The 26,325-nt window shown below is 40.5% G+C and overlaps 1 protein-coding gene across 1 annotated transcript; it reads right to left on the reverse strand.

The window, feature by feature from the left end:
• Nucleotides 1-2,561: 2,561 nt before the first annotated feature.
• On the reverse strand, nt 2,562-22,362 carry BNC1 (basonuclin zinc finger protein 1). The gene is made up of 5 exons (XM_089538308.1): nt 22,324-22,362; nt 13,429-13,531; nt 11,160-11,395; nt 5,663-7,557; nt 2,562-3,249 (listed from the first exon to the last, which is right to left on the reverse strand). Exons 1-5 carry the CDS (start codon nt 22,360-22,362, stop codon nt 2,562-2,564), a joined length of 2,961 nt encoding a protein of 986 aa, XP_089394434.1.
• Between the last annotated feature and the right edge of the window lie 3,963 nt (nt 22,363-26,325).

Here is a 26,325-nt window from a genome sequence, read left to right on the forward strand (position 1 = left end):
AAAATCAGCATGATAATTAACCCCAGTTCTCTTGATGATGTGGCAAACCATTGTTTAAATGGCCCCTTCTCTGTTTATTTAGACCAGAGGTGGGCTTCTTTTGTCCATCTGCCTCTTGTTGGACTACAACTCTAATTCTTCCTCATTACTGGCTATGCTGATCAGGCTGCTCGGGGGAGCATTTTAATGACATCTAGAGGTCTACAAATGTTTGCCTTTGATTCAATCAGAACTTAGAAAAGGTATTTTTTAGGACTAGAATTTCCAAGATCACCCAGCTAGGCTGGCCAATGGTCATCTGAGAGCTGTAGTACCTTTTCCAAGCTCCCATCTAGATCACCAGGCAGCCTGTGACATGGCAAGTTCAGAATTCGGATGTCTAAGCACATAGCAGTTTAGTGATTAGGGGAACTATTATAAACCACACAGTGGATTTCTCACATATAGAAAATGAATGTGGGCTTTTCTCTGCCCAAATTCTGCTCCATCGAATACTCCACGTCTCAGCAGCAAACATACAACTCATCTTCCCTGTGATATGACATTTGGTTACAAAAACTCTCAAACAGAAGGAATTATATATGGAGATATGTGAATTGACTTCTTTATATACATTACTTACCATTCCAGGAATTAAATCTACTCAGTCACCATCATATGACAAAGAAATTACTGAGAAAACTAAAACTGAGCTAAATTGTAACATCTGGGAGGTGGAATCCTAGAAACCACACAATACTCTGAACACTTTGGCTTTGTATGTACAAAATGTGCAGTCACCGTCATGCTTGGATATCACAATGGATGAAAACTTTGAATAAAAATAATAAAATGTATCAGTTTAGTCAATGGAAAGAAGAAGTGGTTTTGTTTCAGCTATTCAAAACAACTTCATTGAAGACACTGGCACACCATGTACACAAATACAAGAATGCAATGAAGTGATTACTAATTAAATATTATAAAACTTAAGACCAATCTCATTAAGTGCATAGAACATAATGCAAAATACTGGTGTTTACAGTGACAAAGATATTTAACAGTATTATTATTATATTTATATCAACCACTGATATAACTTAAAAGAGTGTTAACAAAACCAATTGTTTTTGATGTTGCAACAAAGACCCTGTTTCCTCCTTAGTAAAAAAAAGCACAAGAGTGACAAAGCAAACCCAAAATATATGTCAATGTATTAATCCTTTAACTCCACTCATTGATCTCATGCTGCTTACTGTCCGATGTTGAAAAAATGCTGCAGTAAGTCTTTTTCAGCATGTCACTTGTTTTAAAGATAGCGATGAAACAGTGCAATTAAAATACAGATTGCATTGTTAAAAAATATCCTGCATGTGGTTCAAAAATCTTTGGAAGCATCTGATTAGCTTTTACGTATTACATACTGATGAATTTCAGAGGCCCCTGAAGTTAACTGAGAGTCCTTTAAAAAAAATATATCAAAGAGAATATTTTCTGTTCTTTGCAGTTTACTCTTCGGGCCTAGACCTCTCATTATATTTTAAAAGTACAGGATGGCTCAGAAGCGAGTTCCAAGACAGACCCATGAACTGCTGAGTGGCTTCGGCGTCGGGCAGTTCACAGATCCATCTCAGAGCCAGCTCCATCATTCACTGAGACATAAACGTTTGCATGCTTTTTTTGTGGAGGGGAGGGAGAAATGGGACCCTGTATTTTTCAAATGTTGTCAAAATAATTCAAAGCCAGCCACAGTGAACCTTAAAATAATCTATAATCAAATAAAATTTCTATCAAGAATTTTTGTCAAGAACTCCAGAATCGTATGTTTTGTCTTTTTAAATGAACGGGTTTGGTTTCTGGCATTTGATAACAGATTACACAGGGAAACACAACGTATGCTGTAATGCAGTAAAGTCAACATGGAGGCAGAGTCAACATGGGGGTGCCTTCTGATAATTGCATTCATGTGCATGTTTTCAGCTCCCTCTTTGTACCATTGCATGGCTATCATCTATGGAACAAAATACCACCTGAGGACATCAGGACATGTGGTTAAGTTTTACTGCATATTACAGAGAGAAAGGGTGAAAACATGTCACAGGAATGCCATTTTTGGATGGAAGTTTACTCTTTCTAGGGTCTCAAAAGTGAAAGGTCCATGTCTAAGTCCCCTGGTTCAACAAATGGGTACAACTATATAATCTCCTCCCATGCAACATGTAAACAAAAGATTGGAATAATATTTTCACTGCATCTCATACTGGAAAACATGAAGAGCATCTTGAGCTTTTAACATCATCTTGTCCTCATTTCAACATTATTGCATCCTTCGCATCTATGTCTAGGTGTAAAAGCCATTCTATTATTATTATTATTTTACTAAATGGTGCACATTTTTAATCAGTGAAAAATCATAGCTTGTGTGTACACAGAAGCAAAATCTTGCCTTGTTTTTCCAGTAGGCCCAGCAAAGAAGAGAGATCTTACTAGAATGCCGTTTTTGTTTCTTAGTTTTTTGAAAGAAAAGGCTGAAATGCTTGACTAAAGAAGGTCCCCTGGTTAGGCTAAAGAACTGTGAGATATTATTGTAGATTGTGTGTTGACCTGATCCAGCTCTTGTGTAAATTGGGATTTTGACTGTGTCGGTTTCTGCTGCGAACAGAAGAAAACATTGTGTTGCAACCTGGGACTTTGCATTTATGGAGCTGACGGAGATGCACAGTTTTGTAATGGGCCCTGAAAGTTCCTTTGTTACTGTAGCTTTTTTGGCATATGTCACAGGTAATTGGCAAACTGGAAGGTAGATTTGAGAAGCTTGGATCTGAGTTGTCCATCAGAGAATAGTCTTGGTAGAGTTCTTCATTTGGCATTAAACATGTACTTTCACAGCTTTCAGCACTGTCCTCCAAAGCTCCAGGATCATTGTCATCACCTCCGTCTGAATCCCAAGAAGAATGAGCACTGCTCTCTGACTTGACACTTGATGTAGTGCTTAAATCCAAAACAGCTCCATCATTTATTGGATCATAACCATAGCTCTTGGGAGAAGGTTCTCCAATCTTGCTCATTGGGAAGACCAGGCTGCCAGTTCTGCTCATTCCTTTAAAAATGACAGATGTCTGCTGTCCAAGGTCTCTTTTCAATGAGTCATCTGGGATAGCTTCTTTTGCAATGTCCTTCAAGAGATATGTTTCACTGAAATGGTTCTTCTTGATTTCCAAGGGATCTTTGGTTAAAAGCTTATGGTGAAGGTTTAGATTAGAGCTGTGTCTAGAGAAATAAGAAAAAGGATAGGAATATTGTGTAAAGTCAATGCTGTTGTCAACTGAGAAGAAGATGAATTGTAAATGGCGGTGCATAAACCCTTACTCTTGCACATGTCCCAGTTCTCATTTGTGAGATGTTGAGAGAGCTTGCATTTTTGGGCTCCAAATCTTTTGGAGGCAGAGGGACTATGAGGAGCTGTAAAAATGGCCTTGGGGGTTGGACAAGGGTCAGAGGCTGGATTGAACGGACACAAAATACATATGCATTTATTACTGAAAATCTATATATTCCTCTAACTAGGAATACAAGTAATGCCAAAATGAGGTATGAAATTTCACTATGGCTACAGTCTTAAACACATTTGCTAGAGGAGTAAGCTCAACTTAACGTCATCTGTCTTATTTCTGGTGATAAGAAAGAACAAATCAAAATAAATTAATTTATGTATTAAGTTGGAAACTTGTCAATGAAAAGGGGCAACTTAGCTGAATTAATTTTTTTCATAACAGTGGTTAAGTTAGAAATTCAGCATCCACATTTCTTCCTCATTAAGCCATTAATGAAGTTATTAGGGACATATTCAGACTGATTGAAAAGTTGCAGATTTTGTCCCTGTTTTTTCCAGTTTTATATTAGTATATTTATTCAATTTTATACTGGTATAAAAAGTTCTAATTATACCAGAAGCAGACAGAAAGTGTTCTGGGATAAACATAATGTTTATGGATCTACAAAATAAAATTGGAAAGAAGAGGAACAAAAACTGGGACTTTGGTTTAATTAATAAAAACTTTTAATAAGTCTGGATGTGTCCTTTATTAATTACACAAGGATAACAAGACAGCAAATTTTATATTATCCAATTAGTTTCTTTAAAACCAAACCAAACCAATATATAGTTCTTTTGTAGCAATCTAAAACTATTTTCCTCCCTTTGTGGATTGGGGAGTTAAAAGGTTAAGATTACAAAACTCAAACCACTTACTCAAGAGTATGTCCAGTGGGATAAGTTAGAGTAAAGGGGTTTTGAAGTTTGTACTCTCGCTATGATGACTGCACCCAAACTGGAGAATCAATCCAGTTTGATGCCACTTTTAACAGTCATGGATCAATGCTATGGAATTCTGAGAATAGTAGCTTTGTGAGAGACATTTAGCCTTCCCTGTCAGAGAGCTCTGGTGCCACAACAAACTACAGTCCCCAGAATTCCATAGCACTGAACCACAGCAGTTAATTGGACTATTTTTGCAGTGCGGATGCTGCCTAAAGGCCTGAGCAGAGGGACCAGGAAAGCACAGATTGAGCCCTGCCTTCCTTGCCCTGGTGCTCTTTCAGGTTGGTCCCTGGGTTGGCACAGGCACAGGCTGGTGTTCATACATGCCTCCCCATGGACTGGTGCACCACTGCATACCTTGTCAGCCATCAATCTGACTGAGAAGTCCCCCAATCACTGAGTCTGACATGGAACCCATGCAGCCAGATCCTCCATTTCCATATCAGGCGTGGTAACTGGGGGTGGCTTCTAAGTTGGATCAGCTACCAGCAAAGTAAAGAGCACCGGTGGTGGCAGCTGTGGCTGTCTGCATAGCCCGGTTTTGAGGCACAGGTTCTTTTAGAAACTCTGCACAACACCAGGGGTTATTTACAGCAGGACCAGGCTGAATCCTCCCTATTTGTATTGGATAGGCCAGATCCTGCCCCAGAGGTTTTGGCCTGTGTAGTCTAATCTAGGGGGGAGCCGAGCCTTCTGGATGTGCACACAACCCCCTAGTGATCTTTTCCCACCCCATTTCTGCAAAACAATACAGAATCATTTTTATAGAAGCCAGACATTTTCTTATATTTATAAAATCTCAAAGATCTCAGACAATTATAGAAACATTTGGAATCCATGTGAAGTAGAGGCCAGAAGAAGAAGAAGTTGTTGTTGTTTAAGGAAAGGCATTTAGAACTGTTTCCTCTAGTGGCTCACCAAACTACAAGCCCCAGGATTCCTTCAGAGGAATTCATGGCACTTAAAGTGGAATCTTACCACCATAGTTATGCAGTATGAAAGAACTCCAGGGTTTGCTTGAAAAATATGAGATACACTTAAATACATATTAAATGCAGATGCATGTTGTCTGTGTATGGAGGGAGGGGGGAAATAATATCCTTTTCTTTTTCAGCCAACACAGTCTCAGGGAAATGGGATTATCAAAGCTTCACTGAATGCCTTCTAGTTGAGGTGAAAACTAAGGTCTTATTCAACGGATTTCCATTATTGCTGTGTTCCACTAAGGCATGGAACATACCAGATGACGATATACAGAAGAAACCACAATGATAATTTTCAAATCAAATATCAGTTTAAAATTAGGCTCCAATGTACATTTGGGTGGGTTTTTATATACAATATACACAATCTTTTTCTTACCTGTCTCGACTTCGACGAGAAGGAAAAGCAGCATTACAACCCTGAACTGTGCAAATATGCATTTCTTTTAGGTGTACGTTTTTGAAATGCATTTTCACACTGTAAGGGTTTTTAAAGGTCTTCTTACAGATGTCACAGTGAAAGCGGCTTTCTCCCTTTGGAAGCTCCAGTGCATGCTGACTCACATGATCCATATCTTTAAAAGCTTCAGAACCAGGAATGGCCACATGCCGGCTGGAGAGTGCACCGAACCCAGCCCTACTCAGCAAGTGGTGCTGCAATTCAGAGAAGTCATTCACAGGAATCCTGTAATTCAACTGCCCCTTAATGTAATCATCAGGTTCAGTGGGTGCTTTGATGCCATCGCTTTGCTGGTTTGAATCTTCATATACATTTTCAGTAGAAACTGTTTGTAATAATTTGCTTAGTTCTGGCTTATCCTTTTTCTCAGAATAATGCAATTCATCCACTTTGATGCCCAGGTTATTTGACTCCAAAGATTTAAAAGATTTCGGTTCTCCGACCTCAGAGAGGGATTTCCATGATATAACTGAATGGGGCTGCTTTTCTACTGAGTGGTTCATATGATGTTCTGTCCTAGATTTGTGCATCTCGACTTGCCCTTCACTTACCACCTGTGGAGGCATGTCATCTTCTGAGCTGGCAACTTCATTTGTTGCTCTTGTGGTTTCAACAGCTCCTTTCTCTATCTTGATGGGCATGCTAGACTTGCGGGATTTTTTCTTAGGCAGCACATCAAAAGGCGATTCATTAGAAACCAGTGGTTCAGGTATTGAGGAGGAAACCAGAGGGAGAGAGGGAAGGGTACCTGGTGTGTTTGCAAGCTCAGCTGGAGTGACTGGACTGCGATAGAAGGGAAGAACTGGTTGTACTGTCTTCAGGTTTGGAAAGAGAATACCATTTTGTCCAGCGCCATGAAAACTTGGTTGCACTTTTGATTCAGTACAAGAACTTCCATAGCTGGGAATGGATCTGTCAGTAAAATCTGTCCTTTTGTTTTCTTCTAGTTCAGTGATGGTCAACCCATTCCTCAAATCTTTGTCACGATTGTTTCGGTTCATGGGCATGTGAAGCCTTGGATTGGGATTGGCACTGTGGCGATTTCGGCTCCGTAGGGAGCTGAATACCATGTTGCAGCCTTCAATGGTGCACTTATGTTTAATTTTCAGGTGGACAGCATTATAGTGGATCTTGAGAGTTCCTTTGTCATAAAATGTCTTTTCACACGCAGTGCAAAAAACACGTCCTTTCCTTGTTCCAGTCCCATTTTTCTCAACAGATTTAATTTTACTTTCCGAGGACACCTGGCCCTCTTCAAGCTTTGTGTCTTCATTTGGGGAGTTCAAGTCCCTTGGGGAAACATCCTGCTCTGGCTTCAAAGTGATATCTGGGCTAGTTGCAGCCTTTTCCTTTTCAGATTGAAATGAAGAATTGGACATTAAGAAGGTGTTTTCTGAAAACTGGGTATGGACATCTTGTTTCAGTTCATTGTTATTTTCCTGAGCTTGTTCGATCAGGAGCCTTTCAGGGGGTGAACCTATCAGGGGTGGAGGTACAGGACTAAAAAACTGAAAAGGCAGCATGAAAGCCATGTTGTGTACAACATTCTCAAAGTGATGAACGTTCACAGGGTTAATTTTGTCTAAAGAGGCGGAGAGGTTTGCATTCCTCTGATTGCAGCTTTCAATGAATGCCCTTATATCCATATTAGCTGATGTTGTAGGGATGATGACAGATTGCCCCTCTTTCTCTTGAATCACCATTAGCTCTACGATGGACTTTGTTTCACCAAAACGTAGAAACTGTTGCAAAGTAGCCAACTCCTCTTCACTGGTCATGATGCTCCAGTGATCCAGGACCTTTCCAGAAGCATCCTTTCAAAGACAAAAACCAAGAGCAACTTAGAAGAGTGACACAGACATCTAACTGACATGTACACTTTAATGGAATGTCTTTCAACTTCCTCAGAAATTGTTGAACTTCACTCCCCAAAACCCCAATCTGCATGGCTAATATTCAGAGTTTCTTGGAACTGAAGTCCAACAAAATCTGCCGATCCAGACTTAAGAACCACTGCTTAATGACTTATATTTAACTTGCACCAGAGCTGCTTCTAGGCATCCTCTTTCACACCAGCTATGTGACACTGTGAGGCTGCTACTCTGTTAGTGGCATATAGCGATGTACATTAACCTTACCCAAAGGCTCTTGGTTCCAGCATAAAAAATAAGGCAATGGCCAGAAGGAAGCTAAACTGTTGCTAAACACTTGAGAGCCACAAAGCCACACTTATATTCTGCAAATGTACTTCTCAGCCCTGTTCATGGTCTAAAATGAAACTTTACACCTTACAGATGTTGTTGAACTGAAACTCCATTATTCCTGACCATCGGCTCTGCTGGCGAGATATGATGGGAGTTGCAGTCCACTAATATTTGAAGGGCCACATGATACTCCCCACCTCTGCTCTACAGTGTGGGAACCATCCTGCCCACAATTTCTAAGCAGTTGGAATAAAGTGACATATACTGGACCTTCCACATTTGCTGGGATTTGAGGAGCAGGACTCCTGTGAAAGTGGAAAAACCACAAACAAACAAAAATACTTTTTTTAAAATTTGAAAGAACACCTCTCTAGGAATCTCTAGGTCCTCCAGTGGAACTTATGGCAGGGATGTAGCTAGGATTTTAGGAAGGGGGGGTCCAGACTAAGTGCCACCATTATAATGGGGCTTGGGTGTGGCAGCGCAGCAGCACACACCATTCATTTTTCTAATGGAAGGGGGGGTCCGGACCCCAAGAACCCCCCCCCCCGGCTACGTCCCTGCTTATGGTCAACATTCATTGGAAGCTGACCACAGAATCACGCTGGTGGATCTACAAATGGCTAGAGAAGTATTTTCTTTAGGAATCTCTAGGTCTTCCAGCGTGACTTTATGGTCAATTTCTGACATTCATACTAGAAAACATATTAATCAGATCTGCAAACACCAAAGCTGTATATGTGGACGGTCAGCTGTACTGTATTATGATAACAGAGCTGCTACATAACTATCATGACTAGCTGACACCAATATTTTCCCCATCATGAATGTTTCTAATCCCAGGTCCAAGTTGGTGGCCATCATTACATCCTGGCAGAGCAAATGCCACATTTTAATTATGCTTTGTGAGACATACTTATATTTCTCTGAATTATCCAGTGGGAGAGGAGGAAAATCTCATTCTGTCTTAGTGACATCCAATTTGGGTCCCTACAGCAGGCAGCTTTGTGAGAGACCTGTGGTGTTTATGTAGACAAATCTACACACCATCGCTACAGTTGAGTGGGCAATCTTACGATATATTACTTGTCTCTTTCAGTCAGCCTATCATTTTTAGTTCCTTTTAACAGACCACTAACAGAGGAGTGGAAAGTATTTTGCAATTGCCCCACACAAATTAAAATATGCAGCACATGTAAGTACGACGTGAAGAGTTGGGACAATCAGAAGATTTAGCTCCTCATTTAAGTCAAGTATTCTTTCACTGCAAGTTTAATAATCTTCCAAGCTACTAAGATCAGAGAACAAATGAACCTGCATCGATCCTTCACCAGTGTTCACAGAGCACAGCTGTAATTACACTAGAGTGTTGGAGTTCTTTCAAACTCCGGTCATACCGAACTTTTCCCAATAACTACAATAAATATTTTATCACAGAACATGTATTTGATGGCCTACTGAGAGTTTTCACTGGGCATGCAAGACTTTTATAAGATGATGAAGAATGTATCATCATCAATTTTTCATGCAAAAGAGGTCCAAGGTAATTGAGTCCATATTTTTTTAATCCTAACATTAAAAAGCAAAATTATCAAGTGCCATTAAATATTTATTTGTGTCATAACGTAAATCATAATGTTGCTTTACATTAAAAGGAGAGCACCGGCTGAGAGGCAGGGTAGCTAACTTCTGCCCTTGATTCTGGCAAAGTTCAAAATGACATCACTCCAACAGATAAATATATTCTGCATATCTATATACGGTATTAAGTTTGTAGGTTCCAGATCCTGCCTGATTTTGGAAGCTAAACAGGGTCAGCCCTGTTTAGTCCTGGATGGGAGACCACCAATGAGTAGCAGGTACTGTAGGCTATATTTCAGAGTAATTAACCTACCTCTGTGTATTCTCTTTGCCTAAGAAAACCCTATAAAATGCATGAGGTTGCCATAATAGGTGACTTGAAGGCAAACACACACACATACACAACAAGTCTTTGCTACATATGCCTGGCCTGCTATGGGATTGACTGCAAAGATTCCAACTGCTTGGGAAACCAAAGTTCTCTAAATCTTTCCAATTATATCCATGACCTGCCTAACATCCATCTAGCATCTGGTCTTCCTCTCTTTCTATATCATTCCACTTTTTCTAGCATTATCCACTTTTCTCATGAGTCATGCCTTCTCATGATGTGGCCATAGTACGATAGCCTTAACTTGCACTTCCTCAACTTAGTAATTGTTGTTACTTCAAGTCCCCCCCACAAGAAATGTCATCAGTCTGGTTGAGATTAGCTAGCTAGGTAGTTGTTGTTGTTAAGTGCCTTTGAGTTGATCCCAACTCATGGCGACCCTGTGGAAGAGACATCTCCAAAACTCCCTATCCTCCACTGATCTGCTCAGGTCCTGCAAATTCATACCTGCGACCTCCTAATAGAGTCCATCCATCTATCATGCAGTCTTCCTCCCTTTCTGCATCCCTCTACCTTTCCTAGCATTATTGTCTTTTTTTATTGAGTCATGCCTTCTCATGATGTGGCCATAGTATGACAGCCTCAACATGTACTACCTCAACCTAGATGCACATAGTTTCATGTGATTAAAGTGACCATTTGGTAAGATGTGATGTTTTCAAAGAAAATTTATAATTAAAATTAATTTTTAAAAATCTGGGGCCTCTCCTTGCTCCTCCCACTGAGCCTTGCCCCACTCACACCATCTCCTCCGCTGAGCTCCAGCATTTTAGAGGAACACAGTTGAATACCACAGTCCATTTAGGGCTGGAGGGTGGAGTATAAATAAACAAACAAACACAAATAAATAATAAAAGGCAGATGTTTGGAGAGTAGTGGTGTCACCCCCTTAGGGTGTGTCACCTGGTGCATCCTGCACCCAGCGCACCCTCTAGTGATGATCCTGTCTAAAACCTGGAATGGATTCACTACACAACTCTCATGGAAGTTATGAGCATCACTGTTTTCCCTAAAGGATACCATTTGGCTTTGGCCCACCTGCTAGTTATTCGTCCCCTGCTTTCCCTCTGAGATACCTGATGAACCAATAGGAAAGCATGTAGCTAATGTGAAATGAGTCCAAGGGCTAATGTGAGGCACAGAGGCCACCAAGATTACATGGTACCACCTTGTTACAGCCTCCTTACTAGAAGTAACCACAGACCTGAACTAGGTATAATGTGACAGATGAAGAACTTACCTGTAAGACATATCCACGAATGTAGTCTTGAAGTGTCCAGTCCAGAGCATGGAGGATGTATATTACCTCTTCTTGCTTCAGGACACTGAAAAGACGATCTAAGAGGATTTTGAGACGGACTGGAACTGCTTGTGTTCCATACAGCATGAGGCTGCTGATATCAAAGACCACATTAGACTGGACTATTTCCACTTGGCTTGTCGAATAGAGATGAGGGGTCCTTAGTTTACTTAAAGCTAAAAAGAAAATGAAAACAAAATGTGAGTGACAAACTTGTACATTGTTAGATATGACACATTAAGAAAAGTGAAGATGAAAACCACTGAGGTATATAGGGAGATCTTGTAGCACCTTTGAGACTAACTGAAATAAAGAAGTTGGCAGCGTGAGTTTTTCTAGCCTACAGTCTACTTCCTCAGATGAGGTATTAGGGAATACTTTTGATTATATCATATACTAAGCAGTTGGTTTTTAAACAGAGAGCAGCATTAAGAGCTGCTCCCATACCAGTGATTTTCTTTCTCTATAGGTCTGTCAAACAAGGGTTATACATTAAATAGACATGAATCATATTGCCAGTCCCAACTAGAGTCAACCCATTCACTCAATGGCATTTACCTACATGTTGACACACACAAACGAATCACTGGGTCTCTTCTAGTTGGAAACATCCAATAGCATCCAGATGATAGTTACATAAACTCAAATATAAACCCAAAAAGAAATATAAATACTAAACCTACCTAGACCAGTATGAAACTTGAGCCCCATTGACTGGTATGGAACTTAGTTGCACCTAACTTTCTGAGAAACTGTCCACTGACAAACACACAATAGGAAATCTTAGGTCTGATTTGCAATTTCATTCATTAGTCCATTACCAGATTGACTATGGGATCTGGAAATGATATGGAATTATTGCTTGGAGTGGTGGTGGTGGTGATGGTGCTTCATGGTGCACTATAACCACAATAACACTCTCCATAACACTCTGCAAAAGGGACCAGAGAACAGTGGTAGAGCATGTGTTTGGTAGGCCAAAAGTCTCAGGTTCAGTCCCTAACCTCCCCCATAACATCAGGCAGGGGCTGGGCAAGACAATTCTCTACTTGATCCTCCTGCTAAGACAGATCACATTGGGTTAGATGGACAAATGCTGCAGCCTGAGACCATGATAGGTGAAGGAGTGTCTACCCATGGCCTGAGATTGCCAGAATCTGAGAGCTTCAACAGAGCACTGTGTGTTCAATCATCCTGAGATGCAGATACCTCAGATGTGGAATACCCTCCTAAGGAACCAGGCTGTCTCCAACCATGTTGAGTTTCCACTGGGTATTCAAAACTGTATTATTCTATCTGGCCTTTGGTTTCTAAATTTGGCATTTTCAATTGTTTTAATTTGCTTTTAAAAATATTGTAAAATACACACAATAAATTGGGGGGGCCTTGGTGGACAAACAGAATAACTAATACATATTATAAATAAATAACAATAAAATAAATGTCATATAAGGCAGCTTTCAAAGTGCCAGAACAGTTCATATACTTAGCCAAAGTATAGGCAGGAAGATTAAAAAACAAAACAAAACACCTTGTTTTGGTGATCAAACTGGACATACTTGGACATGTGGGAAATGGTCTGTTTTGGCCACAGGAACCTAACAGCAAAGGCCCTGATGATACACAACAGAACTCTGATAATGTACTAAGAAAAAGTATATTTGAGAGACATGATTTGAATTGCTTGGGAGCAGAGGGTACTTATTCTGGCTTTTATCTGAAATGCCGAAGAGCATGGATGAAGCATGAACAAACAGTTAAGCAAAGCACCCTCTGCCCCAAGAAATCCAGATCACCTCTCTCAAATATGCTTTTCCTTAATAAGAACTTAATCTTAATTAAAAACTGCTTAATAGGAACTCAGTTGGAGTTCTGTCACATGTCACCAGGGTCTTCCCCAAGTCATTTTCCATCTTCAAGGTGTCCTCCCCTATCCCAAAAGATCCTAAATTCTTATTTGTATTCATTTGTAACATACATTTCATAGACTCTGGTCTGAACTTATTGAATTGTGAAATGAAGTACAGTACAAATTCTGCATTGAAGAAGACTTGGACAGAAGGGTATCTGGCATTTTGTACTCATTTGAAGCTGCATTGAACAAATTGTTAATAAACTGAAAGCTGTATTTAGACATCGATTTAGTGACTTTGTGCTGCACGACCAGTTTGTGGTTAGAGAAAGTTTCCAAGAAATTGTGGTTTATTACCATGTGCTACCCATCCATGCCGACACTGATCACATTGTCGCTGGTTTATTTTCCCTGGTTTAAAGCACTGACAGCTACAGTTCACCAGAGTGCACTGGATAGCCTGGAAGATCAAGAAACACATGAAAACATTAAGAAATCTGTAGTATCTTTACTAAGGACCGAAACAACATTCAGGCATCTGACTAACATCTCCAATTGTTTTTCTCTCTCATGTTTGGTTTGTAACATCTTGCTTGATGAAGAAGCCCATGGAGCTTCAAAAAGCATGCAACAAGTATATTGTGATTTCGGTTGGCCAATAAAGGTATCACTGATGGATTTTTGTTTACATTAAGGGAAGTAATAGTGCCACTCTACTCTGCTTTGGTCAGACCTCACCTGGAATATTGTGTCCAGTTCTGGGCACCATAATTCAAAAAGGATGTTGAGAAGCTGGAACATCTCCAGAGGAGGGTGACTAAAATGGTGAAAGGGTCTGGAAACCATGCCCTATGAGGAGAGACATAGGCAGCCGGGTATTTTTAGCCTGGAGAAGCAATGGTTAAGAGGTGATATGGTAGCCCTGTTTATGTATTTGAAGGAGTGTCACACTGAGGATGGAGCAAGCTTGTTTTCTGCTGCTCTAGAGACTAGAACATGGAGCAATGAATGGAAGCTACAGGAAAAGACTAGAACGTGGAGCAATGAATGGAAGCTACAGGAAAAGAGATTACTACCTTAATGTTAAGAGGAACTTCCTGACTGTAAGAGCTGTTCAACAGTGGAACACACTTCCTTGGAGGATGGTGGAGTCTTTGGAGACCTTCTTTGGAGGTCTTTAAACAGAGGCTGGATGGCCATCTGTCGGGGATGCTTGGATTGTGAGTTCCTGCATGGCAGAAGGTTGGACTGGAGCGTTCTTGAGTTCTCTTCCAACTCTATGGCAGGATACAAACCGCCGCTTTGCGGCGCTTCCCCGCCGCCGCCGTTTGCTCCGCGTGGGAGCTGCAGCAGCCAAACCGCGCGGCTCCCGCGCGGAGCAAAAAAAGAAGCTCCATTTCGGAGCTTCTTTTTGCAGCGCCTCTATGACGTCGCGAGGCGCCTGGCGCGGACTCGCGACGTCATAGGCGCCGCGACACGTCTGGACGCTATGCGTCCAGTACGTAAAGATGGCAGTGCCCATGTAGAAGGGGCGCCGCCATCTTGTACGTATAGGATACGTACTAGGGTTAGGGGGGTGCGGAAGCACCGCCCCTTCCTAACCCTAGTACGTATCCTATACGTACTATATGGTGCTTTGTATCCCGCCCAAGATTCTAATGATTCCAAATCAACAGGTGACTTGAAGGCACACAAAATCATGAGAAAAAAGCTACAAGCTGCCTGTGAAGTTACAGAATGCATGTCAATTGCACACTGAAAATCAAGCTATGGGAATAACTTTGCTTTAATGTAGGTAGAAGGTTAGCATAGCAGCTGGCATGTTCTAATAGAGCTACAAAAAGCCATAAATTTACTTTATAAGGCTCATTTAAGTGGGAGCCAAAAAGCCTGTTGCATTGAGCCAAGGCCTCTCTGACTTCATAAGATGTCAAATATAACTGGGGTTCAATTATATTACTTCACCGCACACCATGAGATGCTGCAGATTCCACAGACTGAACTGAGTTCAGCCATATAAGATAGTTAGTTCAGAATTCCATAAATAAAGGAGAGTCCATAAAGGGACACTTAACAACATCTAAGTGAATATTGCAAGGAGGAGTTGGAAAGTAGTTGTAAGAGCAGATACATTTAGACACAAGCTGGTGTTATGGTAAATATGCTTTTACTGTATTTATTTCATCGATATATATATATAGAGAGATATATATTCCCTGTCCATCAACTGCCAGGAATACCTTCTTTTGTTTTGATATGCAGTGTGATAAAATATTTCAGATATACCCAGTTCATTTTTCAGCTGTCACTTTAAGGCACCTGGATCTCTGTTCAAGGATTCTTTTCTACACAACTTGTTTATCTTGCTTGTGTATCCCGTTTACTACAAAAGATTCTGCTGGTTTGCCTGAGGATATACAGTGAGTTCCACGACGTCTTCAGAAGACCCATTGAAATTCACTATTACTTCACCTCAAGGATGGGCAGCTGTGAGCCAGTTTTTACCCCTAAAACAGGCTACACTAATAAATGTTCAGCTGCAAATAGACCAAAAATGCAATATCAAAGGGATCTCTCTCTCTCTCTCTCTTTGGATTATCAGATGGTTTTCAGTGTTTTAAATATGTTTTGGAGGTTGAGGAATGTTTTGATGAATAATGCCATTCTAGATTATATAGCACCTTTGAGACTAACTAAAGAAAAAGTTGGAAGCATGAACTTTATCAAATGGGGGAAATCCCATGCAAAAACAGGATTTAAAATCTGGAAAAAAATCCGCAAAAGCAGGTTGATATTCACACACATCGTTGTTAAACTGGTGTTAATCCAAATGAAAAGTAGACAAAAGCCACTGTTTTTTACTTTGGGTGTTTGCCAAAAGTAAAAAGGAGCAGCTTTTGTCTACTTTTCATCTACTTTCCGTTCAGGTTAACACCACTTTAACAATAACATTGTGTGAAAATCAACCCGCTTTTGTGGATTTCCCCCTTATGTAAACTGTCATTTCTGCACAGGATTTCCCCCGTGTGATAAACTCCATAGACTTAAGTCTACGAAAGCTCATGCTGCCAACTTCTTTCTTTGATTAGTCTCAAAGGTGCCACAAGATCTCTCAACATACTGATTCTACAGACTAACACAACTATATCTTTGAATTCCAGATTATGTTTGGGGAGGTATTTTATGTCTGGCTTTTCACTCAGGGGTCTTTGGGGACTTAGGTGGAACTTGTGGCAGAAAAGGGGGCTTGAGAGTGCATTTTATCCACCTTTCCCCTTAAGATCTGAATAGAGATTCCACCCAGAATAGTAGCCCAACTATTTATTTCCCACTTTTTGCCTAAATATGGGACTCACAGAGGCTCACAATCAGAGACAAAATTAACAACAGTGTGGGAAAAACGGTACGGATACAAACACTAAAAACATAATTTCAAAACACAACTGAATCAAAAGCAGTTAAAAACACAGAAGCTGCAAAGAGAAGGGATACAGGTTATAGAGATCAGTGATGCAGCAGTGATGATATTTCCATGGGATGCATTTTTGAGGTGCTCTAGCCCTGGATATCCTCCATAAAGCAGAGGGTAAAACTTGATGACTTAAAAGCACCCCTTCAGCTCAGTGATTTTATAAAGCTTGCTTGACTGACTGACTGGTAGGATTGACATGGAGGAATGTCTGCTTTTCCTGAGACAGTTTGAAAACTAATGTTTAATTTACTAACCACCTTCACTCCTTTGTTTTGTTTTAAGAACTTGGAGTATTGACCAGTCGGTTGTGTCTCTCAAATCATCAGAGAATACCTGAATTTTGGAAAGGAATAATTTATAACAAAATAATCTTTGAGTGGGATTTGCAAGTGATCTTCCCCTCAAGGACTCCTTCCACAGTATCTTTGGATAACAGTCACACATGCACCCACAACCACACACATACACAGCTTGGAAGTACACTTTTTACAAACAAATGTTAGTTGCAATTTCTTACTTACTTTCCCTATTCTCAAAAATCATCTAAACAATTACTTTTAGTTACTTTAAAACTCTCTCTATTTCTCTCTCTCTCAAAACTAAACACATAACCAGGGCAGAAAATCTAGAGACGAACTAAAAATGACAACGTACTGAGCAAGCTTTTTTGAATTCAGGTTGCAAAAATGAGAGCTTCCTCCTCCTTAACTTTCACAGCAAAGAAGAGTTCTCCTGTTGATTTTGGAGACTTTGTGCACCCAAAACATAATTGCCTGCAATCGTTTTTCAGTTGGCACTGAAAAGATGCACTACATCTCTCTCCCCTATTCCTTAAATATTCAGAGCCCTCTATACCCATACCCATGAGAATACATATTTGCTATTATAATATAAATTCTTGGGAATTGAGAATATATCTGAGTGTTTGACTCTTGTAGCATATAAGACAACAGACTCTAAAGTAACTCACAGATTGGTGTCTGATAACTTGCTTCTAATAAAGGTTTTATACTACTTTGGCATCTTTTACTAATGTACCAACCTGCCTTCCTGTAATTACTTTTTAGAATATTACTATATCATACCCTCCAACATTTCACAGATGAAAACTGGGATGTGTACCCAAGCAACATCTGAGTATGGTCACAATGGCAAATTATTAATGAGGAAGAACAGAAAAGCTAAGACAGGCTGCAGCAGTTTGTTTTTGTCTTAGCCTCCTGGGAAGGAAAGACTTCAGCCCTCCTCTCCTCCCTCTCTCCCAGCTGAATTGAATAGAATCTACTTTTGCACTCTGAACAGGGCCTGAACAGACAAGCCAAAATAAAGCTGCCTCGGGTCACTTTGGAGGTATGCTATTTAAATGCCGCATGCATTCTAAGAGGCCGGAAGCTGTGACAAAGCCACGCTCCAGTCCTAAGGACTGGAGCACAGCTTTGTCGCAGCTTCTGGCTTCTTAGGATGCATGTGTCATTTAAACAGCATACCTCCAAAGTGATCCGAAGCAGCTTTATTTTGGCCTGTCTGTTCAAGCCTCACTGTACAGCAAGTGAAGTAAGCTGTGAACAAAGGTGGAAGTGGGAAGAGGCGAGAGAAAGTGATAAATTTTAACACAGCTGAAAAAGTGGAATGACAAAGGTTTAATGGGGACTGTCCAGGCCAAATGGGACAGTTGGAAGATATGCCTTTTCCAAACAGGTGTCCTTACAGTAACAGCTCTGTGCACAAATCCATGCCTGCATGTGCATACCTCACCCATCAAGAGTCTTGTAAGGTAGATCAGTCCCACTATATCAGCCCCACACTAAAAATGACTGCACACTCTTTCCCTGCTTATCCTTATCATTTCCTTCCACTGACTTTTTAAGATTGTAAGCACTTTGGGATGTTGTCCTGTCCACTGTCCTTTGTGAAGAGCCAGGAGTATTAGATACATGAACAAAGCACATTATGGTAGTTGTTATTGCTGCTGAGTGCCTTCATGTTGTTTCTGACTAATGGTGAACCTATTATGTGGTGTTTTTTTGGCAAGATTTGTTCAGAGGGGAGTTGCCATTGCCCACCTCTTAGGCTGAGAGAGTGAGAATTGTCCAGTGTCACCCACAACGTTTTCATGGCTAAGCTGGGATTTGAGCATCCCAAAGACCTAGTCCAGCACACAAACCACCCCACCCCACTGGCCCTCAAATAAATACATACATTTTTGCCTGTTTTCTCTCTCAGCTCCACTTGGAACCAGACCCTTCCTGGCTCATTGAGCTCATCATTTGGGAAACCTCTGTTACAGCTTGGAACAGATACTTTGATGCAGGCACAATTCATTATAGTTTTGCACTGGGCCTGGCCAAATCACATTTAAACAGAAACAGCTTTGTAGTCAGTGTTCAAAGGCAGCAAAGAGGAAGATCAGGCCCAGAGTCAGGCTTGACCAGGAGGACAATTGGCAGATTTGTGGGAGGCGCAATGGAAAACAGACCATTATCAGGATCCCATCAGCTTCTAGATTAAGGTAGACATTCTTCCTAGAGTGCAATTTAGGTCATTATAACACCCAAAGGCCAAATTCTTTCCTCTGTGTACATGATGGGAACAGGAAAGTGATTTACAGCTTGTGCTAACACATTGCCCACAAGTTTGGTACCTGCCACGCTGTAAACAAGACAAGGTGTGTTTTTTTCTCCCTCCCAGCTCTGGAATCTTTTCCTTTCTGTTTGGATTTAAAATGTTTCCTAAGAGTACTTTAAAATCTTGAGGTGTTTTTGAAAATTCAGAACCTTCATTTTTTCCCCTTTCTCCCTATTTCACTAACGGAGTCTGGAACTACAAGTAATGTGGCTACCCACACCATCCAACATTTTACAAATGAAAACTGAATGAAAACAGATGAAAACACGTGTGGTCAAGCAACATCACAATGTGTTCAAGGAGTTTATCACACGAAGGAGATTGGGTGTTTATTCCGTGAATATCCCGGAAAAATTGCATAATTACACGAAACGATTTCACACGACGTCGCACAAAACTCACCATTAAAGTGGTCACAAAGAAGCATTAACACACATCTTTTTTACTTTTGGGATTTCAGCGACAGTGCATTTCCAATATCACTTTATTTGTGAAATTGCATGTGATAATCATTCGCACAATTACTTGCCATTTTCACTTTATTTGCGGGATGCTTTAGATGCGCTTCAATCTCTCTTTAATGCCAAAATTAGCCCCAGTGTGATAAACTGCTAAGATGGCAAATGTCATTAATGAGAAAGAACATACAAGCTAGGAGAGCATGCAGCAGTTTACTTTTGCTTGAGTCTATGGGGAAGGATAAGATTCCACCTTGTCCTCTCCTCTCCCTCCAGCTGAGTTGAAAGAGCGTAAACTACTTTTGCATTTTGAACTCAGTTGGCAGCAACTGACAGAAGCTGAGGACAAAGTTGGAAAGTGGGAGGAAGAGAGAGAAAATGGAACATTTAAAAAGCAGCATAAACTGTGTGTGGACAGGGTTTCTCTTATGGGGGCAGAAATTAGATGGAGAACTATATGTGGCTAGCAGGATGCCCCCTTCCCATCTGATACACAGGGTTGCTGCATCTTTCCCACTGCAAATTTGCTGAACCACTCTTTAGGACCATCTCAGTTCATGGTCCTCACTTCAACTAGGAGTAAAACATTTTCACAAAGCATCTGATGTAAATGTCCATCCTTTCATCTATCCTTCACTAGGTAACTTCAAGAGGGAAAAATTTCCCTAAACATGTTCACTGTACAATACACCAAACAAGTATCCATATATTTATCCCTTTTCCTTTCTGATAAACAGCCCCAAATATTGTAACCATCCCTCATTGCTCAAGTACCTGATCATTTTACTTGTCTCTTTTTCAAATCTACAACATCAATATTTTCATTTACCTATCTGCCACAAGCTCAAGATCTCTTTCTTGGTCAGTCACTGCCAACTGAGATCCCATCAACACATGTGTGAGTTTGGTTATTATGAGCTTTCAAATAGATGCATCTGAGGAAGAACTACTCCGTCTTTGACACTCTCAAAGAACTAAAGGGTTGTCAGAAGACTGGCCTTTGTAAAAGCCATGTTGATTCTTTTTCAGCAGGACTGGACAATATAGGTTTGATAATTTTTCCCCTTTAATAACACCGTCCCACAATTTACAAGGAGCAGACATTAATGTAACTAACTTGTAGTTACTCAGTTGCCTTGTTAAAAACTGGTATTGCACTGGTTTAGGGGTCAGTCTTAGGAACATGTTCCATATTTTTGTTAGCAGATGAACAATTCCACTTCTGAGTTCTTGGAGAACCCTTGGATATATACCATCCTGACCCAGCGGGTGGGTCATTGTAATTTATCAGTAAGTAAATTGCTTGTCATCTCTTGAACCACTATTTGCCTCACATCTTTAGAATTCTTCCTGAAAATATCATTTCAGGCCGAGGTATCTGCCCTATATCTTCTGCAGTGAAGACAGAATCCATTCTGCTCCTCGACCATCTCCTTATCTTCCTTTAGCAATCCTTTAACTCCATTATCATCCAACGGTCCAACTGTCTTCCTAGTCTTTGCTGCTCCTGATGTATTTCAAGAATCATTTCTCATTAGTGAACCAGTCTTCAAAATCCCATTTTGCCTCACTTACTGTCTGCTTTCAGTTCTTTTTTTGGAAAGTTGACAACCTTTTTGCCTTTCTTGTTTGGACATTTGCATTTTCGAAAGGAAATTCTTGGACAGCTTCGAGTTTATTTGTTAACTTTCCTGGTAAGGGTTAATCTATCATTACGTATTGAGGCAACTCCCTCAAGTGGCAGGTTTTCTGGATGAGCATGCAAGTAGGTATATCAGAGCTCGGCAACTTGTGACTCTCCAGGTGATGTTAGAATTCAGCTCATATGAACCCTCAAAACAAAGGCTGATGGGCGTTGCCATTCACAACCCCTGGAAAACCATAGAGTTCCCACCTCAGTGGAAATGGATCAGCATTGTCTATCCTGAGAAAGAAAGCCAGCATGATGTAGTGGTTTTAGGTTTTTATTAGGATTCTGGAGACTGGGTTCAAATCCCTGCTCAGCCATGGAAACCCACAGAGTCATTTTGGGCAAGTCATACTTTCTCAGCCTCAGAAGAAGGCAATGACAAACCTCCTCTGAATAAATCTTACCCAGAAAACCTAATGACAACTATGGTTGCCATAAATTGGAGTTGACTTGAAAACACTTAATAATAACAGTCTATTCTAATCATAGAATCATAGAGTTGGAAGAGACCACAGGGGCCTTCCAGTCCAACCCATTGCCATACAGGAACTCATAATCAAAGCATCCCTGACAGATGGCCATCCAGCCTCTGTTTAAAAACCTCCAAAGAAGGAGACCTCACCGCTCTCCGATGGAGTATGTTCCACTGTCAAACAGCTCTTACTATTGAGGTGGACTCTCTTTTCCTGTAGCTTGCATCCATTGTTCCATGTCCTAGTCTCTGGAACAGCAGAAAACAAGCTTGCTCCATCCTCAATATGGCACCCCTTCAAATACTTAAACAGGGCTATCATATCACCTCTTAACCATCTCTTCTCCAGGCTAAAGATCCCCAGCTCCCTAAGTCTTTCCTTGTAAGGCATGGTTTCTAGACCCTTCACCATTTTGGCAGCCCTCCTCAGGACATGCTCCAGTTTCTCAACATCCTTTTTGAATTGTGTTGCCCAGAACTGGACACAATATACCAGGTGAGGCCTGAACAAAGCAGAATAGAGTGGCACTATTACTTCCCTTGATCTAAACACTATATTTCTATGAATATGCATCAATTCATCAGGGTTTCAGACAAGAGTCTTTCTCAGCCACGGCCACAGATAACCAGGGACTTTTGCACACAATCTGCAGAAATCTGGGGATTGGGCACACAAACTGGATACACAGTAGCTCTTCCCTAAAGTTAAAGTACAGGAAGGAGAAAATACAAAATAAATAAATAAAATCCTAATCTGATGTGAAGCACATAGTCATAGTTTGTGCAATTCCATACATTCTAAACTCAGCCGCACGGGATACACACACAAGATATTATCTAGAGTGTTAAGAGTCTTGCACAACAATTTCATGCAATTTCACACCACCAAAGGCAATTACACAATTTAAAACAGAACTTTAAAAAAAAATCTTCTGTTGGGCATCAACAAGACAGATTTGAAATACACTTCATAAGGAAGTGCAACACTTCTTTTCTAGAAGTTAGGATTAGATGTTTTGAGGAAGGTGAACAGTTCTGTTAAACATGGCCTCAATCTAGGGGGAAGAATTTTGATATCCCTATTTGATGGGAGATATGCTCTATTATTCTTCAATGGTGCTATTTATTCTGTGACATATGTGTGTGTATGCCATGCAGTCACCTGTCAGCACACTCACCCAAATCTGACCCCATGAATTTCCTAGGGTTTTCTCAGGCAGAGAATACTGAAAAGCAGTTTTGCCAGTTCTTTCCTCTGACGTTGGTAGTCTCCCATCCAGCTGACCAGGCTTAGCTTCCAAGATCAGTCAGGATCTGTTGCCTTTAGGGTATTTAGGCAGGGAATTCTAACAGAAGTTAATTCAGGCAAGATATTTTTATGCTGAGGAAAGTCTGATGTTGAATACGTTCTAGACCATTCAAGCTAAAACTGAGTCAGTTATATGGCTAACTTAAAATAGAAGATATTAGAGACATAGCCTGTTAGTCTGAAATATCAGGATGCAAAGGGACCTTGTAGCACATGAAAATAGGAGACTAAGAAACAAAGCACAAGTACTAAATCTATCCCTTCTCCAGACCCTCACTCACAGAATCATGTGCAGGTAGGGGAATAGCAACAACTCTTAATCCTGTCTGATAAAACTAGGTGAGAATGAGGCACCATGTTGTCAAGTGCTACAAGAATATTTAGCAGAAAGTCTTGCTGAAAGCAGTGCATAATGGAGAGAAAGTAAAATCAAGAAACATTATGGCCAGTGCTATCTCTGCCCAGGTCTAGTTTAAAAACAGAACAGTAGGAAGTCAGAACAGCAAGGGCTTTGAAATGGCCCATATGCCATTAGTACCTGGGCAACAGACAGAGACACAGGTGCACAGGTCACCTGCTCAGCTTTCCCCACTATCAGGAAAGGTCTTGTGTTTCTACTTAAATTATAGTTATTATTTCAAATTTTGCATCTAAGTCTCCATTAGCATATGCAAACAATTGTTCTCTGGTTTGGTGATCCATCTTTTAAATGTTGTAATTTTTTTATTTTATTTTTTTGCTGATATCCCTCTTAGGTTAGGGGTTTATTTGGTCACATTTCTTATGCTAGCTTGCACAAGGGAAAGGCCCATCTTTTTGTTTCCTGCCTTGTTTTTTTGTATTATAACAAACAGATATTAATGCAGGCTCAAAAACAATTTAAGGGTCATTCATGAATTAACTCAGAGACTTATCTGAGGAGTGACTCCCACTAAATATTAATTGCTGAATACCTGGGGACTATTTCATTGATATTTTACATTCCCAACCTCTCTCCCCACACCTTTTCCTCCCTCTCTCCCTCCTTATTATATCTATTTAAAGTCAGTATCCAGAATTTGGCCAGTGTTAACATTCACATTTAATAAACAAAGCTTACATTTGTGAAAACCTCCAAACAGACCTGTTTTTAGATGTAAACACATGAATACTGACCAATAACCAAGAATGGAGCACTTATCGCTTAAATTTCTGAGTGTTCATAATATTTGCCTAGAATGTCCAAATTCATACTTGAACTGCAATCCAAATTAGTATAGTCAAAAATATAACTTTGAAACATTATGAGGATATGTATCAGTCAACTACTAAGATTACAATTGTTACAATGTACTTAACACATTACAAACTGACATGATGAAGCAAAGATGGGAATTCTGTGGCCTTCCAGAAGATGATATATTTTGTCTTAGGATCAGAAAAATAATGACCACAGATGATCTACATAACTTTAGATGATGTAGACATTGAGATAAGCAAAGATTTTATATACTTTGGTTCAGTCATAAATCAAAATGGAGCCTGCAGTCAAGAAATCAGAAGCCTAGGACATGGAATGCAGTCAAGGAACTAAGCAAGATCCTCAAGTGTAAAGATATAACATTGAATGCTAAAGTCAGGGCTGTCCATGCCATAATATTTCTGTATAGTTCTGAAAGCTGGGCATTTGAAATGTGGTGCTGGATGAAATTTCTACTAGACAATAATGCTTGGTAAGGTAGAAGGCAGTAGGAAAAGAGGAAGAACGCATTAGAGGTGGATATACTCCATCAAGGAAGCCACAGCCCTGAGCTTACAAATCTTGGTCTGAGCTGTTAATAGCAGGGAGACTTGGAGGCCTCTTATTTATAAGGTCACTATTAAGTTGAAGTCAACTTGACAGCAATTAACAACAACCAGATGTTGTTGGACTACAACTCCTAACATCCCTTGGCATTGGCTCTGCTGGCTAGGATTGCTGGGAGCTGCAGTTCTTGGAGGGCTACAAACCTACCACCTATGTTCTAAAGAGGTTTGAAACATGACAATTGTCCCATTAAAATCCATGACTACTCCAAGGCATTTTATTGCTCAAACCAAAGGACAAAATCATGGCATTCCAGATACAGAATCTGACCAGACTGGCACCTAAATCTTCCTTTAAACACTGATGGTATGGCAGCATGTAAGCAGACCAGGGAGGCAGAGAAGACATAGTAAATACATAAGTAAATCATCTTCCAATAGACCTGAGGCAATAAGCTAACTTAGGGGGTGAGGGACAGGCCTTTTGGCACTCTCATTTCAAAGCTTGCTACTGTTCTGTCTCTCCATTCCTCTAGCAACTACCATTGAAGGCGGCTACCTCACTTTGGCTAATGATAATGCTACCCTGGGTCTTCTAGTACAGAACAGTGATTTCTTACTGATCAACAGTAAGAAAGGCCAGAGAGCTCACTTTTTCTGCTCTAACCCTGCAGATATGGGCTAGCATTTGGCTTGAGCTGCTGCATAAAGAGATCTGAATTGAACATGAAATGGACATCTATAACAATGGTACTCAAAGTCCATGGAATGGTGCCAGCATGCAAACCATTGGCTGGCTGGTGTATGGCCAGTTTCCAGGAATGGGTCAATGAGCACAAATATGGCACAGTTCTCTGGCATATTAGGGAAGAAAAAATACCAGTCTCCCACATCAGAGTATACAGAGCATTGATCTATAATATTTAGAACAGGGGCAGAAAACCTTTGGCCTTCCAGATGTTTTAGGTTATAAGTCTCACAATCGTTTACCATTGGTCATGCTGTTTGACACTTCACGGACTTGAAGTTGAACACATTTCAGTGACCAAAGCTCCCTCTCCTTTTTTTTCATAAGGGAAAAAAAAAACATTGAAACAGAGATGCACTACAGTTGCTAGTACAGATTGTTCATCACTCAATTGGCTATGGCAGTCCTCTTAATAGTCCCTGTAGCCTAACATTCTGCTTTTCATAGCAGCCAGACAAATGCTTCTGGAAAAATATGTTAAGATGCAAGAATGGCTAGAATCACAGAAGCATAGTGGCACAGATTTGGGAGAGGTGACAAGGGCTATCCAGTCCAACCTCCTGACATGCAGAAAAACACAAGCAAAGTACTCCTATTAGATGACCATCCAGCCTTTGCCTTAAAGAAGGAGACTCCGCCACAATTTGAAGCAGTATATTCCACTGTCAAACAGCTCTTACTGTCAGGAGGTTCTT

This window comes from Sceloporus occidentalis, unplaced genomic scaffold (genome assembly GCF_023333645.1).
Source record: "Sceloporus occidentalis isolate IW3139 unplaced genomic scaffold, rSceOcc1.0.p SCAF_9, whole genome shotgun sequence".
Classification (NCBI taxonomy): domain Eukaryota; kingdom Metazoa; phylum Chordata; class Lepidosauria; order Squamata; family Phrynosomatidae; genus Sceloporus; species Sceloporus occidentalis.

Bases quoted from the DNA above. Each gene is read 5' to 3' on its own strand.
- BNC1 (XM_089538308.1), bottom strand. From the start codon at position 22,362: ATGCATATTCATAGAAATATAGTGTTTAGATCAAGGGAA. The intron at 7,558-11,159 runs GTAAGTTCTTCA...TGTCTTTGAAAG, and splicing joins TTCGTGGATATGTCTTACAG to GATGCTTCTGGAAAGGTCCT. The intron at 3,250-5,662 runs GTAAGAAAAAGA...TTATTTCTCTAG, and splicing joins TCTCGTCGAAGTCGAGACAG to ACACAGCTCTAATCTAAACC.